Genomic DNA, 13,577 nt, shown 5'->3' on the forward strand with positions numbered 1-13,577 from the left:
TTTATCTTCCCATCTTGTGTCTCCTGCAGCTGATGTGGTATTCTACGCTGTGTAGACAAAGGGGGTTGACTGAGCAAGCCCCTGACAGAAGAACAATTCAAGTGGAGACTGAAAGCAAAGGAAGTAGATTTGGTGAGGCCACGTGACCACCTGGCTATTTTTAAATCATACTGTTGCTAGGAGGGGCTACAAGGAAGGCCTCAACCAAAGTAGGAAAAAAAGGGAAATTTTAATGGAAGGCTTTGGAAAGGGCAGCCTGTAGACAAGAAAGAAAGGTGGCAGAGTGGAGGGCAGTGGGAAAGAAAAAAACCATAGGAAGCTTGAAATGTGTGGCTTTCTGTTTGGATTTCAAAGGGACTTTTTCTTCAAAAACAAGGAGAATGTTTTGTTTGTACGTATATGTACGCAGACTTCCAGCTCAACAGGGGTTAAGAAAAACACAAGTGAAAAAAATTAAGAAACTGACTGACAGGAGAGGTAGAAAGAGAAAGATGTGAGTCTAGGTAGGTACAGTGGACACCTAATTATCTTAAAAAATCAGCGGTAATGCTGGAATAAAATTCAGGAACACACAGGGAAGCAGGGAACGTAGGCATGCCATATAGGATTTCCGGTGAGACAAACGAAATCAGATTTCCAATACAAGAGTGACAGCTCTAAAACAAGTTCACAAACTAGATGTCCCCTCCCTCATGCAGTCCGTGACAAATTATAAGCACAAAATAGAGGTGTTGTTTGGAATGTATTTTCTGCAGGGGGAAGAATCCAGTCACAGAATAAGAGGACACCATCTTGAGTGTCCATATCTACAAGGAATTGTGTACTCGGAAGAATTTCATATAAAGCACTTTACCCAGAAGAAATGAAAGATAGGCAATACCAGGAATGTATTTTTTAAATGAGATCTGTTACAACTTACAGGTTGTAGACTTAATGTTAAAGGTGCTTCAAGAAGAACCGCTCAGTCACAAGCGATTACGCTGTGGCTCCCTGGCCCCCAGCTCCTTCCTGGCCCGCCACCACCGTATCCCAGCTGCAGACAGGCCGGCAGACGCTCCACAAGTGTCTGTGGACTGAAAGAACGAGGCGCAGCCATCCCAGCCCCTCGAGCCGTACCTTGCACACTAAACGAGGCAGGGCTGGGTATCCAGAGGAGAGACCACACGGCACAGCCTAGATGTTAGATCTTGACATGCAGGCTCCCTGTGAAGGCGAGCTCAAGCTGGACATAAGTCACCTTGACCTGCACCACCGTCTGTGCCAACACCATGGACAGCACGATGGAGCTGGCTTTGGGGAACACTGTGCTCCCCAGGTCTTCCACAGGCCCGAGTGCTTCTAGTTGGGGTTGTGATCTTTCTGTGATAGCATCCGGCCTGTAGCAAATCCATCCTTAAGCAGCATAAGATTGGATGGAGTAGAATACATCCAAGCCACTTCTCCTCATTCCTCTTGGATAAAAATGTGTCCTTACCCCAACTTGACAGAAAGTAGGGAGAAGATCTCACACGTGTTAAACACCTTGCTGGTGCAGTAAAGTGGCAAGCTCAGTTTGTAGAAGAACCAACCTTGTGTACATACACAGAGGGGATGTGAGCTGGCCCTGGGCGTGTATATATTTGTATACGATTTCAGTGCTGACCATACACAGGCCCCAAGCTTTACAGCCAGGGCAACTCTCACGTCCACATGTCAAGAAGAAGCTAACTGGGAAGGTCAAAGGGCTAGCAAATAATAGTGCAGTGACTGTAATGTGTGGATCTGGATAAAGGCAGCGACTTCACAATGCTGTGAATATACTATACACTGCTGAAGTGTTCACTTCAAAACGGTTAATTTTGTTATGTGAATTTCACCTCAGTTTTAAAGAGGGTTATAGAGCAAATATTTGCACTCTGATCTTCTGGACCCTGGAGCACTTAAAGTCTCTGATTAAGGACAAGGTGCCAGAACATGGGAAATAAAAACAGGGAGGATCAACCGGGAGGAAATGAACTGTGCAAAGACGAACGCTAACATCCAGTGCCACGCACCATGGCAAGCGGTGGCGTTTAATAAACATACGCGTTATGGCCCGTCCTGGGAGCACTCACAGGGCACACAAGACTGTGTGAAGACTATCAAAGATTTTATATAAGGACCAAAATGAGGAAGAAGGATGGAATTCTGAAGGAAGGCTTTCCAGCCAGGGAAGAGCTTGCCAGTGTAGGTCCTCCAGTGAGGAATGGAAGGAAACGCACCCACTCAACATTTGGGGGTGTCCGCTGTGTGCCAGGCACTATCGTGGGCACGGCAGTTCAAATATTCAAAAGTCCTGGTGCTTGCCCTCACGGGACCCTTAATAAAGAAGATAAAACTAGGTAAGTACCTTGGGAAGCTACTGTTTAAAGGTGGCTAAGAATCTGGACTTTGTTCCTGATGTTTTTAAGCAGGGAAGTGACAAGACAATCTCAGTAATTCAGGAAGAAGTGAGAACTTGAGGAGAGAAGAGAATGAAAGAAGATTCATTAGAAATCTATCTACGTATTCTGGGGTGCCTGGGTGGCTTAGTCGGTTAAGCGTCCGACTTTCGCTTAGGTCATGATCTCGCAGTTCGTGGGTTCGAGCCTCGCGTCGGGCTCTGTGCTCACTGCCAGCTCAGAGCCTGGAGCCTGTTTCAGTCTGTGTCTTCCTTTCTCTCTGACCCTCCCCTGCTCATGCTGTCTTTCTCTCTCTCCCCCCTAGAAATAAATAAAAAATATTTAAAAAAAAAAAAAAGAAAGAAAGAAATCTATCTACGTATTCAGTGCAATCCCTATCAAATTTCCAGGGCATTTTCCCCAGAAATAGAAAAAAACAATCCTAAAATTTACATGGAACAAGAGACTGGGAATAGCCAAAGCTGTCCTGAGAAAGAACAAAGCTAGATGTATCACACTTCCTGATTTCAAACTATACCATAGAGTACTGAAAACAGTATGGTATGAGCATGAAAGTACACACATTGGCCAGCAGAACAGAACAGAGATCCCAGACGTAAGCCCTCCCATATAGCGTCACTGAATAGTTGACCAGGAAGCCAACACTCAATGGGGAAAGAACGGTTTCTTCAACAATTGGTGCTGGGAAAACTGGAAAAATGCACACAAGACAATATAACTGGAGCTCTGTCTCACACCACCTACAAAAATTAACTTGGAATGGGTCAAACGCTTATAACACCTGATACGCTAAAAATCGTAGAGGAAAATATAGGGAAGAATCTCCTTGACATTGGTCTTGACAATAATTTTCTGGATGTGGCACCAGAAGCACAAACAACCAAAGCAAACATCAGTAAAAGGGCTCTATGTTGCATGAAACTAAAAAGCTACTACACAGAAAAAGAAACAATCAACAAAATAAAATCATCCTATGGGATGGGAGAAAATATGTGTAAATGTCAGATGAGGGATTAATATCCACAATATACAAGGAACACGTACAACTCAATAAGGGAAAACAACAATAATAATAATAATCCAATTAAAAATGGGTAGGAGTGTCTGGCTGGCTCAGATGGTTAAGCGTCCTACTTCCACTCAGGTCATGACCTCGTGGTTCCTGTCATGAGCCCCGCATCGGGCTCTGTGCGACCGCTTGGAGCCTGGAGCCTGCTTTGGATTCTGTGTCCTCCTCTCTCTCTCTGCCCCTCCCCTGTTCATGCTGTGTCTCTCTCGCTCTCAAAAATAAACATTAAAATTGTTTTAAATAAATAAAATAAATGAAAATGGGCAGAAGAAGTGAATAGATTTCCCAAAGAAGCCAACAAGTACATGAAAAGGTACTCAACATTACTCATCATCAAGGAAATGTAAATCAAATCCACACACAGGTATCCCCTCACACCTGTTAAAATGGCTATCATCAAAATAAGAGATAACCAGTATCAGTGAGGATATAGAACCCTGTGCATTGCTGGGATTGGAAATCGGGACGTTATTATGGGAAACAGTATGGAGAATCCTCAGAAAATTAAAAATAAAATCACAACACATGATCCAGTAATCCCACTTCTGGTTAAATATGCAAAGGAAATGAAAAGAGGATCTTGAAGAGATATCTGCACTCCCATGTTCACTGCAGCATAATTCATAACAGCTAAGATATGGAAGCAACCTAAGTGTCCATCAACAGATGAATACATAAAGATGCAGTGTAGACATAAAATGAAATACTGCTCAACCCCAAGAAAGAGGGAAATTCTGCCATTTCCAACAGCATGGATGTACCTTGAGGGCACTATGGGAAGTGAAATAAGTCAGAGAAAGACAAACAGTATATGATCTCACTTACTTGTGGAATCAAAAAAAAGGCACATTCATAGAAAGAGAGTAGAATGGTGGTTGCCAGAGTCTGGGGGTTGGGGAAATGAGGAGATATGGGTCCAAGAGTAAAAATTTCCAGTTATAACATGAATAAATTCTGAGGATGTCATGTACAGCATGGTGATTACAGTTAACAATACTATATTATATATTTGCAAGTTGCTAAGAGAGTCAATTTAAGTGTTCCCACCACAAAAAAGAAATAACAATTGTGAGATATAATGGAGGTGTTTACTAAAGCTACGGTGGGAATCATTCATAATATGTAAGTATATCAAATCACGACGTTGTACGCCTTAAGTTTATACACTGGTTATATGTCAATTTCATCTCAATGATGCTGGATAAAAGAAAAAGTATATGCAATGGTTCAGAAGACCATTAATGCAGGTATGGATTCACACGAAGGCAGTGGCAACAGAGAGCTCAGAGGCAAGACTAGTGTGTATGGCTGGAGTTCTCAAGTGGCTGTGGGATAAAATGACATTAATTTATGTAAAGGGCAGAGGACAATGTCTAGGCTATAGTAAATTCTCAATGTTACTATTACTATTTTTTTATATTGGGCTTCAGTACTCTAATAATTGAGTGGCTTTACTTTCTAATTTTAGAACCTTCCCCTTCACCGTGGTTAAAGACAGGTGAGAGGAATCTAAACCAGCAGACCAACCATACTAAAGGCAAGAACAAGGCTTGTCTCTGTCTTCTCTGTCAATACAAAAACACTTTCCAAATACAGAGTGAATAAGGAAATGAATAAAGGAACAGACAAACAAGTAAAGGCAAGAACAGCAATGACCTCCAACTCTCAACCTCTAAAAAACCAAGAAATGGTTCATCAGCTGATCCACAGAATGACGTGAGAAAGATTTGTTTTCAGAGAAGAACGCACAGGAAGACATGCCCCATTTCTTGCATCAAGGAACTAGGCTTCCCAAGGAATATCCACTGTTCTAAGAACCTAAATATTTTACCTCCATGCTCTCTCATAACCATTTTCCTTCAAGCTGACAGCTCTGTAATTAAAGCCCTTATGCTGCTGCTTTATTTTTCCAAGCGGCCTTTGTCATTTTCGCCACTGCAGAGGCACTCTGCCAGGGTCCCTGCAGGGCACTGAGGGCTCCTGCTTGTCCACGTGTCCCCAGTCACAGGTAGGCAACCTGCCTCCTCCTGTATTTGTCTCTTTAAGATCAAAAACTCCCCCAAGAATGGCAGGTAATAAACATGTACATATTGGCCAATTAAGAAATAACACTCTTGGTTAGTATTATTATTTCCTCTCCAATCTCCCTATACGCTAAAATATCTAGGGTTTCTGCTATAACGTGATTATATATGTTACTGAAAATTTTCTTGTTTTACAAAATTCAATACCAAAAATAACAGAGTTTGGGGAAAAGACTGCTTTGGAGGGCATTCCTCTCAAAACCTATGGAACTGCAAAATACAATAAAAATAATAACTGATAATCTCCAGAGTTAATCTGACCACGTAGGCAGGTAGTTCAGCATAGTCCGAGGCTAAATCAGCAGATATTTAAAAAACCCATAAAACAAGGGTGCAATGCAACACTGCTGTAATTAGAGTAACACCGGCCGGTGCCCAGGGCCCACGTAGAAGCATATTGTGTTCGGAGCCAAGAGCCATGAAAGCTGACTGTACCCATGGGGGGGGGGGGGCGGGGCGGGCCAGGTGATCTTTGTAATCACTGTCAACAAAGGCAGGCACGCACGCACACACGCACACACACACACAGTCCCAGCCGCTGAGCTGAGGGCTTTTTCCTATCTGGCTCAAGTTCAAAATTCTACTGCCACTGCTCCCTTTATCTCGGAAAGTTTGTCTAAGGCAGCACGACTCTGGCCCTGCTCAGATACCTTGCCCCTCCTGTCCAACGGTGTATGAGCCCACGTGCATCACAGAGCAAAGCACCTGGTATTTCCCGCTGCCTTCAAGGTAAGTGGTCAGAGCAGGCCCAGTGACTTTTGGGAAGTCACCTGCACCATCGTGAGCAGAGGCAGGTGAAACCAGGGTTGAAGGCCTCCCCGGACCGAGCGTCCTCCATCCCATAGCCAGTCCTGTTACCCATTAAAGAAATAACTGCCAGAGAAAGATGAGCCACAAGATCAAACCAACAGAAAAAAATGCAAATACTTACATATAATATGTTGGATAGAGCCCTTCAAAATACCAGCAATGTTTTTTGGCCTCTGTGCACTGAAAATAGAAGGAAGAAAATCTTTATCAGTGGAAAGCCATCTGCATAGTGTGAAGCAGATCTGACAGAAGACACCAGGGAAGATGAGGTGACACACCTTGAAGTGTGGAAAGCAGAGGGCTGGGGGGAGGCAATGGGCCAGAGGGAGACCCACCCTCCACGATGACTTTTTATTTCTGTAAATTTTTTAAAAGGGAAGAAAACATAGGAAAACACCTATTTGCCTGTAATTTTTCTAGCTTTTTATTTCCCTACATACATGGGCATGACCAATTCATTAAAAAGGTAAAGACAATCCATTTTTAAAACTTCACATAGTACGGGGGCACCTGGGTGGCTCAGTCAGTCAAATGCCTGATTCTCGGTTTTGGTTCAGGTCATGATCTTGCGGCTTTGTGTTTTCAAGCCCCACATCAGGCTGCTTGGGATTCTCTCCCTCTCTCTCTGCCCCTCCTCTACTTCCATGGTCTGTCTCTCTCAAAACCAACAAATAAACTTAATAAAACTTAAAAATTCACATAGTGCAATACTCCAAATATCTAAAATGTGCTAAAAATAAAATATCACAATTATCGCCATTTCCCCCCAACTTTTAGAAAGGTCGTTTCCACAGTTTTGACATTTCTAGGTCTTTATACTTCAGATTATTCCAAAAGCCATATTCAAATCATTGATCCTCCCGTGGGGAGCCACATCTGCCAGACTTGGTAAATCAGGATTCACTTGCGAGCACCGGTCCTGGCCCCTGCCCTCATTCCCAGAGATGAGAAACAGGGAGGAGGTGAGGAAAGGCACTAAGAGCCTCCCCAGTGCTTTCCAAGGAAGCGTGACGCTTGACCGTATGGGGGCAGAGCAGGTGCAAGGCTGTCCTGCTGGACGGACCGTCTCACTCTCCTAACAAGTGAGAGCGAGCCGACGGCGCCAAGTGCTGAGCAAGAGCTCCAAGCAGAAACACTCGCACGTACCCAAACAAGATTTTCTAAAATTCCTTGGCTTGTGCTAACATTTTCTTTTCATTCACAACTTCCTACATTCATGATCCAGTTCATTGGACCCTGTGTACCATCCAAATTTATCTTCCAAATATTACAGTGTGAAAACCTACCAGCAGGAAAACAGGGAAAGGCGCCGTGAAAAAAAAAGCTTTCTTTGGGCAAGGCAGGGGCTGTCTCACCCAACCCCCGCTCTGCCCCCCACCCCCGCTGCCATCCACCCTCTCTGCCTTTCCTGGCACTTTCCCAGCAGGTGTGTGGCAATGCCTTCCTGACACCTATCAGATAGTTTCAGAAACAGACCCCGACTCTAGAGTGAGGTGAGAGCAAATATTACGTGTTACGCGGACTAAGTCAGATGGGTCATGAAAGGAGCGTGAGACACTGGGGGAGTTTAAATGTGCTTTAGGACACTCAGGCACACTCAGGGAGCCCAAAATGACCCAGTTTTAGTAATGGAAAATGAGTTTAATTTAGACACCGTTAGTTCCTGTTTGGTTTAAGAAATGAAAGTCAGCTGAAGGCTGGCAAGGAAGGCAATTTCAGGTCTCCGCCCTAAATCACAATTTATCTCATGAGAGGCCCAGGTCATTCTTCCCGGTGGCATGTTAACCATTCCTTCTTTAGTTTCCATCGCTACTGTAGACGCACACTTGCTTAGAACTGGACCCTCGCCTCTCCCCTGCTGTCCTAGGGCTACGGGGTGGCAGAGAGAGATGTGGCCCAAGACTTCGGATCCCGCGCCCAGCTCTGCCACTTACAGGCTGACAGACTCCGGGAAAGGGAGCTCTCTCTGCCCGTGTGGTGGGTGTGTGACACGCACAGATGTGTGTATGCCATCTATGGGGGTATGTGTGAACCCCAGCACAACAACAGGGTATAGGAAAGCACCAAACTGCTACATAAAGCCCAAGCCCCAGGCGCTATCGGACATGATGACTGGGAAGGACAGTTAGCAGCATCTGAGGAACCACGAATGTATTTTGCTTTAACCACCGCCAGTCTCTCCACAAACATGGAACACACTATGCACAAGGTTATTTCTCACGGCATTATTTCTACCAGCAAAATCCGGGAAATGACACAGATACTCACAGCAGGCTAGTTAAATAAACGATGATAAATCCACACAACGTGGCCAACACCAATGAGGTCTCTTGGAAACACTATGAAATGATTTCTAAGACATGGGGTTACTGAAAAGACAATATGCAAAAGCGTGCATCCAGTATGCTCCTTTTTATGGAAAAGGAGAACTGTACCTTTGGTCAATTTCTTACTAAAAGAATTACAGGAAAGGTCTAGTAAAAACAAATGGGAACGCTTACCCTATGGGGGCTGGGTGAGGAGTTGGGAAAGAGAATGACGACACATTTCTCTGTGCGTACTTTTTAATCTACAGTTTGACTTTTGAATCCTGTGATAATTTTTCATGTTGAAAAAATAAAGTTACATTAAAAAGGATTTTTTAAAACTCTACTCTTCTCAGACCACAAAGATTTACTAAGAACTATCATGGCAGTGCAGTCACACATCATTTCTCTGCCAGAAGCAAGCAGACACAGCAGATAGCTGGGAAGTCAAAAGAGTTTCACAAGAAATGTGTGAGGAAAACACACCCCTCTTCACAGCCCTCCCACTGCCCTCAGATGTCAGGACACTACTTCCACCCCATTCTCCCTCTGACCTCAAAACTTTATTTCTGGCGTTTTTGCTGAAACATTCCATAACCTCCCTGGTGCTTCCTTGTTCGTTACTTTTGTTCACAGTTATTTGCTGATCGCCTTTACCATTTTTCATCAAGCTACTCAAATAAAACCTATTTGGAAAATGACCAACCTCCATTTACTCCTTTGTAAAATATTCTCTTAAGAAAATTTTATTGCTGGGGCCCCTGGGAGGCTCAGTCAGTTAAGCAACTGCCTCTTGATTTCAGCTCAGGCCATGATCTCATGGTTTCTGAAACTGAGCCCCATGTTGGGCTCCATGCTGACAGCATTGGGGCTGCTTGGGATTCTCTCTCTCTCTCTCTCTCTCTCTCTGCCCCTTCCTTGCTTGTACACATTCTCTCTCTCTCTCTCTCTCAAAATAAATAAAAATAAACTTTACAAAAAAGAAAATTTTATGGCCACATTTCCTGAAGCAGAAGAGGAAAACACTTTTAAAACTGAGCTACCTACCACTAAAATATATAGCTTCATTTATTGCTACTTGAAATTAGTTTAAGCTTTTGAAATCTGCAAATACCCAGGTAACTTATTCATTTTTGCTAGCTGGACTTTTACAACAGCTTTCTTGGGTGAGAAATGTAATCTAATAATACACACAGATAACACTTCACTAAAGTTAGAATGGGGTATTATTCCATTTTACAGCTGGATAATTGGAAGAACACAGAATTACATGTTTCTTTAGTCATCTGAAAACACTGAATGAGGACTAAGAAGTCCTGGGAATTTCCTCTGTCGAGTCTTTCCTTCACTAAATGCCTGCTAACTGAATCCCGGATGTCAAAGTCCGCTTGCACACCAACCCAAGAGCTCCATGGTAGGACTGAGGATTAGGTTCCGCAGAGCAGGAGGCAGGAAGGAAGACCCCTCCTAGAAACCACCCAGGGTTGAGAGCCAGCTTCTGCCAAGTGAAAGTCTACCAACAAAGCCATAATTCGCCTATCCATTCCAATCCCCAAATCTAGCACAATCACCAGGATTCAGGGCAGACCCAGACGGCTGGAGCTCTGGACATGTGGCCAAAATGGGAGTTTGTGAGAGATGACTAAGGGAGGGTTCCAGAGCATTCCCCAACAGTGGTGGGCACTCTGAAGTAACCTTGTGAGCAAATAGCTGGGTGGTATGGGGGGAGGCAGGAGGAAGGCACTGTGCTAGGGTCCACTGGAAAACACGCCCAAATCAAGGGGTAAGCACGGATTCATCCCACTGAAGAAAGATGAATCAGAACACAGCTGGGTTCTCAAGCTCACTGCCATTACCAGACGTGGTGCCAGTCCGTCTGGACCTTAGCCATCGTATTTCTAAAACAGGACAGACTCTCCTTATTTATGAAGATGGCTGCAATTATAAGACGGCTTTGTGAAGTAACTGAGATTGAATGCATCAAAATGCCTGGCCAGATCAGCGTACAGTTCACTGAATCTCACACCCAGCCTGCAATTCTATCTCTAAATGTGTGCCCTGAAGCAAGCTTTCCAACTTCTCTGCAACAAATGCCTCACTTTACTATGATCAGTTATCATCTAAGTAGAAGCAATGCTTTCAAACCCCTTGAGAACAAAGATTCTAAGTATGTAATATCTTACATTTGCACAGCATTTAGTTTTCCAAAATCTCTCTAAAATAAACAAGGCTCTCTCTAAAAAAAATTTAAGTATATAAACTAGAAAAAAAAAAAAAACAAACCCCACTCTCCACCCAGAAAGTAGGCCTACTCACTCTACAAAGATCATGGTTTCTCAGGGATTGACCATCTACCGACACAGAAAAATATATTTGTTAGGAGAGGTCAGGTCAGCTGCTCTCTGTTACCGACTACCGACTGGGCATCAACAGCCAGGGTGTTCTACCAGCTTCTGGGCAAACAGTAGGCCCTCAATACACTCCTAATGTAATACTCCTTCCATGTGTACAATGAAAGTAATAATAAGCATTTCTCAAAGAGATCATAAAGAACAGCAACATACAACAGACAGACTATTCACAAAGCAGAATACGCAGGACTGTGAGAAAACATCTACCCTAAGGAGCAAGTGGAGGGTAATCTAAGATTTACACTGGAAAGGCTTGTAAGGCATCTGTGGTCAGGGAAGAACCTCAGTGCTCTATTATTCAAGGACTAGGATGTCTATAAATGTAGTTGAGCCCTCCTAAATAGAGTCATCCATACTTAGCCAGGATCTAAAGAAGCCCAAAGGACAAATCCTTTGCTAATCCCCAACAATAATCCTCGCGCTGACATAAATGATTCTGTTCTATCTGTGCAGAAAGTAGAAGGTCCCATATGCTACCGTTTAATAAAATGGTACACCCTTTTCCTACTCCAAGTTCAAAGAAGAGCATACGGTCACTTCTGAGAGCCCACCACTGTTTGGGAATGCTCTGGAAACACCCCTTACTCATCCCTCACAACAGCACACGGTCGACTCTGACAGACTGAAGCCACCTGGGACTTTGGGACACACAGGGGTAAGGACTCGAGTGCCGACTGAGATTTTACTTAAATTCCACCCTTTCACCTTTTGTTCTAAGGGGGATGGAGTAAGATCTTTACATGAATAGCAAACCGGCAAAGTAGTGCTTCACTAACAGAACCGATCCCACTGACATCTGGAAAGCATTTTGCCAGTCTGTCCTGGACCAGGAAGTCCACAACTGGCTTCAACGTGGTGGGAAGGCCCTGGGAAGATCTGTTCGAGGACTCTGTCAAAGGGGAAAGATGTCCTGCTGCACCTCGGTGCTGCTTTCACATTCGTCAAAAGGTGAACTTGACACACATGCCACAGGATCTCGGCTGCATTCCGTTCCAGCCCAATTAGAGTGGGCATTTACGCTCAGCACAGACTCTGAACAAAGGGAGCCTCTTGGATGCAGGCAGGGCTGATGCTCAGGACCAGGGACAGAGGCAGAGGGCAGCAAGAGGCCTGGCGGGAGTCAGAGCAAGAATTTATGGAGGGGGTGGGGCGCCTGGGTGGCTTAGTCGGTTAAGCGTCCGACTTTCGCTTGGGTCATGATCTCGCGGTTCGTGGGTTCGAGCCCCGCGTCGGGCTCTGTGCTGACTGCCAGCTCAGAGCCTGGAGCCTGTTTCAGTCTGTGACTCCCTCTCTCTCTGACCCTACCCTGCTCATGCTGTCTCTATCTCTCTCCTAGAAATAAATAAATAAAAAAAAAAAAAAAAAAGAATTTATGGAGGGGGTAACAGGTAATTATATCAAGGTCTCTGGATTTCAAACAATAATAGGAGTAAACATGGCTCAGATTCTTATAGTGGGATTTTAATCAACTTCCTAAGTGCTAATTACTTCATCCTTGGACTTATGGATATTCTCTTTTTCAGGAACATATTATCTCCAAGGAACCCTGATTTTTTTTTTAGAAATAAGAGTATGAGGCTTCTCACAAGTATCATTTATTAAAGGAAAGAAAACAAGGAAACTCTTTAAATAACAGAAATAAAAGATCCTCTGGTGTCTTACAGAAGAAACCAATCAGCCAGCAAATAACCACTAGAGATGTAACCCTGCCTATTAATATCTTGAAGATTCCGGGACATGGAGATGACGAGACACAAATTAGGCCCGGCTGCATGTCCCTGGGAAAATTCTGTGGACTCTTGTAACTTATTCTGAAGAAAGTTTCCTTGTTAGCTTTATGCACCTTAGTTTTTACCAAAAGAATGGTCGGGAACTCATGCCAAAATAATAACAATAAATTACCTTTCTGGTGGCATTAGAGAGGACTTTTTTTTTCCATTGTTCATCTTGGTAATCAAGTTTCCAAGCTTTCTGTATGGAACATTTTGTTTTTAAATTTCTGTTAAATTTTACTTGAAAAAGCAGTTCCCTTATAGTCCAATAAAGAAGTGGAGAGTGGACATAAAGAGATATTTAAAATGAGGAAATTCAAAGGTGGGATCCACTGAAAGACTCACAACACTTGGGCACACAGGCATTCCTACTCATGCCATTTGAACACAAGAGTTCTGAAAAACATGTTAATTTTTTTTTAGTTTATATATTTATTTTGAGAGAGAGAGAGAGAGGGTGCAGGGGAGGCGAAGAGAGAGAGAATCCCAAGCAGACTCCACACTGTCAGCACAGAGCCTGATGTAGGGCTTGAACATGAACTGTGACATCATAACCTGAGCTGAAACCAAGAGTAAGACACTTAACTGACTGAGCCATCCAGGCTCCCCAACCATGCTATTTTTTTAAAACAAATATCAACATAAAGTATAATTCATGAGACAATCATGTGATCCAAGTTCTAGCTCAATATGAGGTTTAATTTA

The 13,577-nt window shown here is 43.6% G+C and overlaps 1 protein-coding gene across 1 annotated transcript in view; it reads right to left on the minus strand.

Annotated features, from left to right (window-relative positions):
• Positions 1-13,577, minus strand: part of VOPP1 (VOPP1 WW domain binding protein) — an 89,581-nt gene that overhangs the window by 53,761 nt on the left and 22,243 nt on the right. The window contains exon 2 of the mRNA XM_039243014.1: positions 6,505-6,563. Within this exon, the coding sequence (XP_039098945.1) occupies positions 6,505-6,563 (59 nt within the window). The remainder of the gene's footprint in view (positions 1-6,504; positions 6,564-13,577) is intronic.

The sequence above is a fragment of the Hyaena hyaena genome, unplaced genomic scaffold, assembly GCF_003009895.1.
Source record: "Hyaena hyaena isolate Hyena2069 unplaced genomic scaffold, ASM300989v1 scaffold_218, whole genome shotgun sequence".
Taxonomy (NCBI): domain Eukaryota; kingdom Metazoa; phylum Chordata; class Mammalia; order Carnivora; family Hyaenidae; genus Hyaena; species Hyaena hyaena.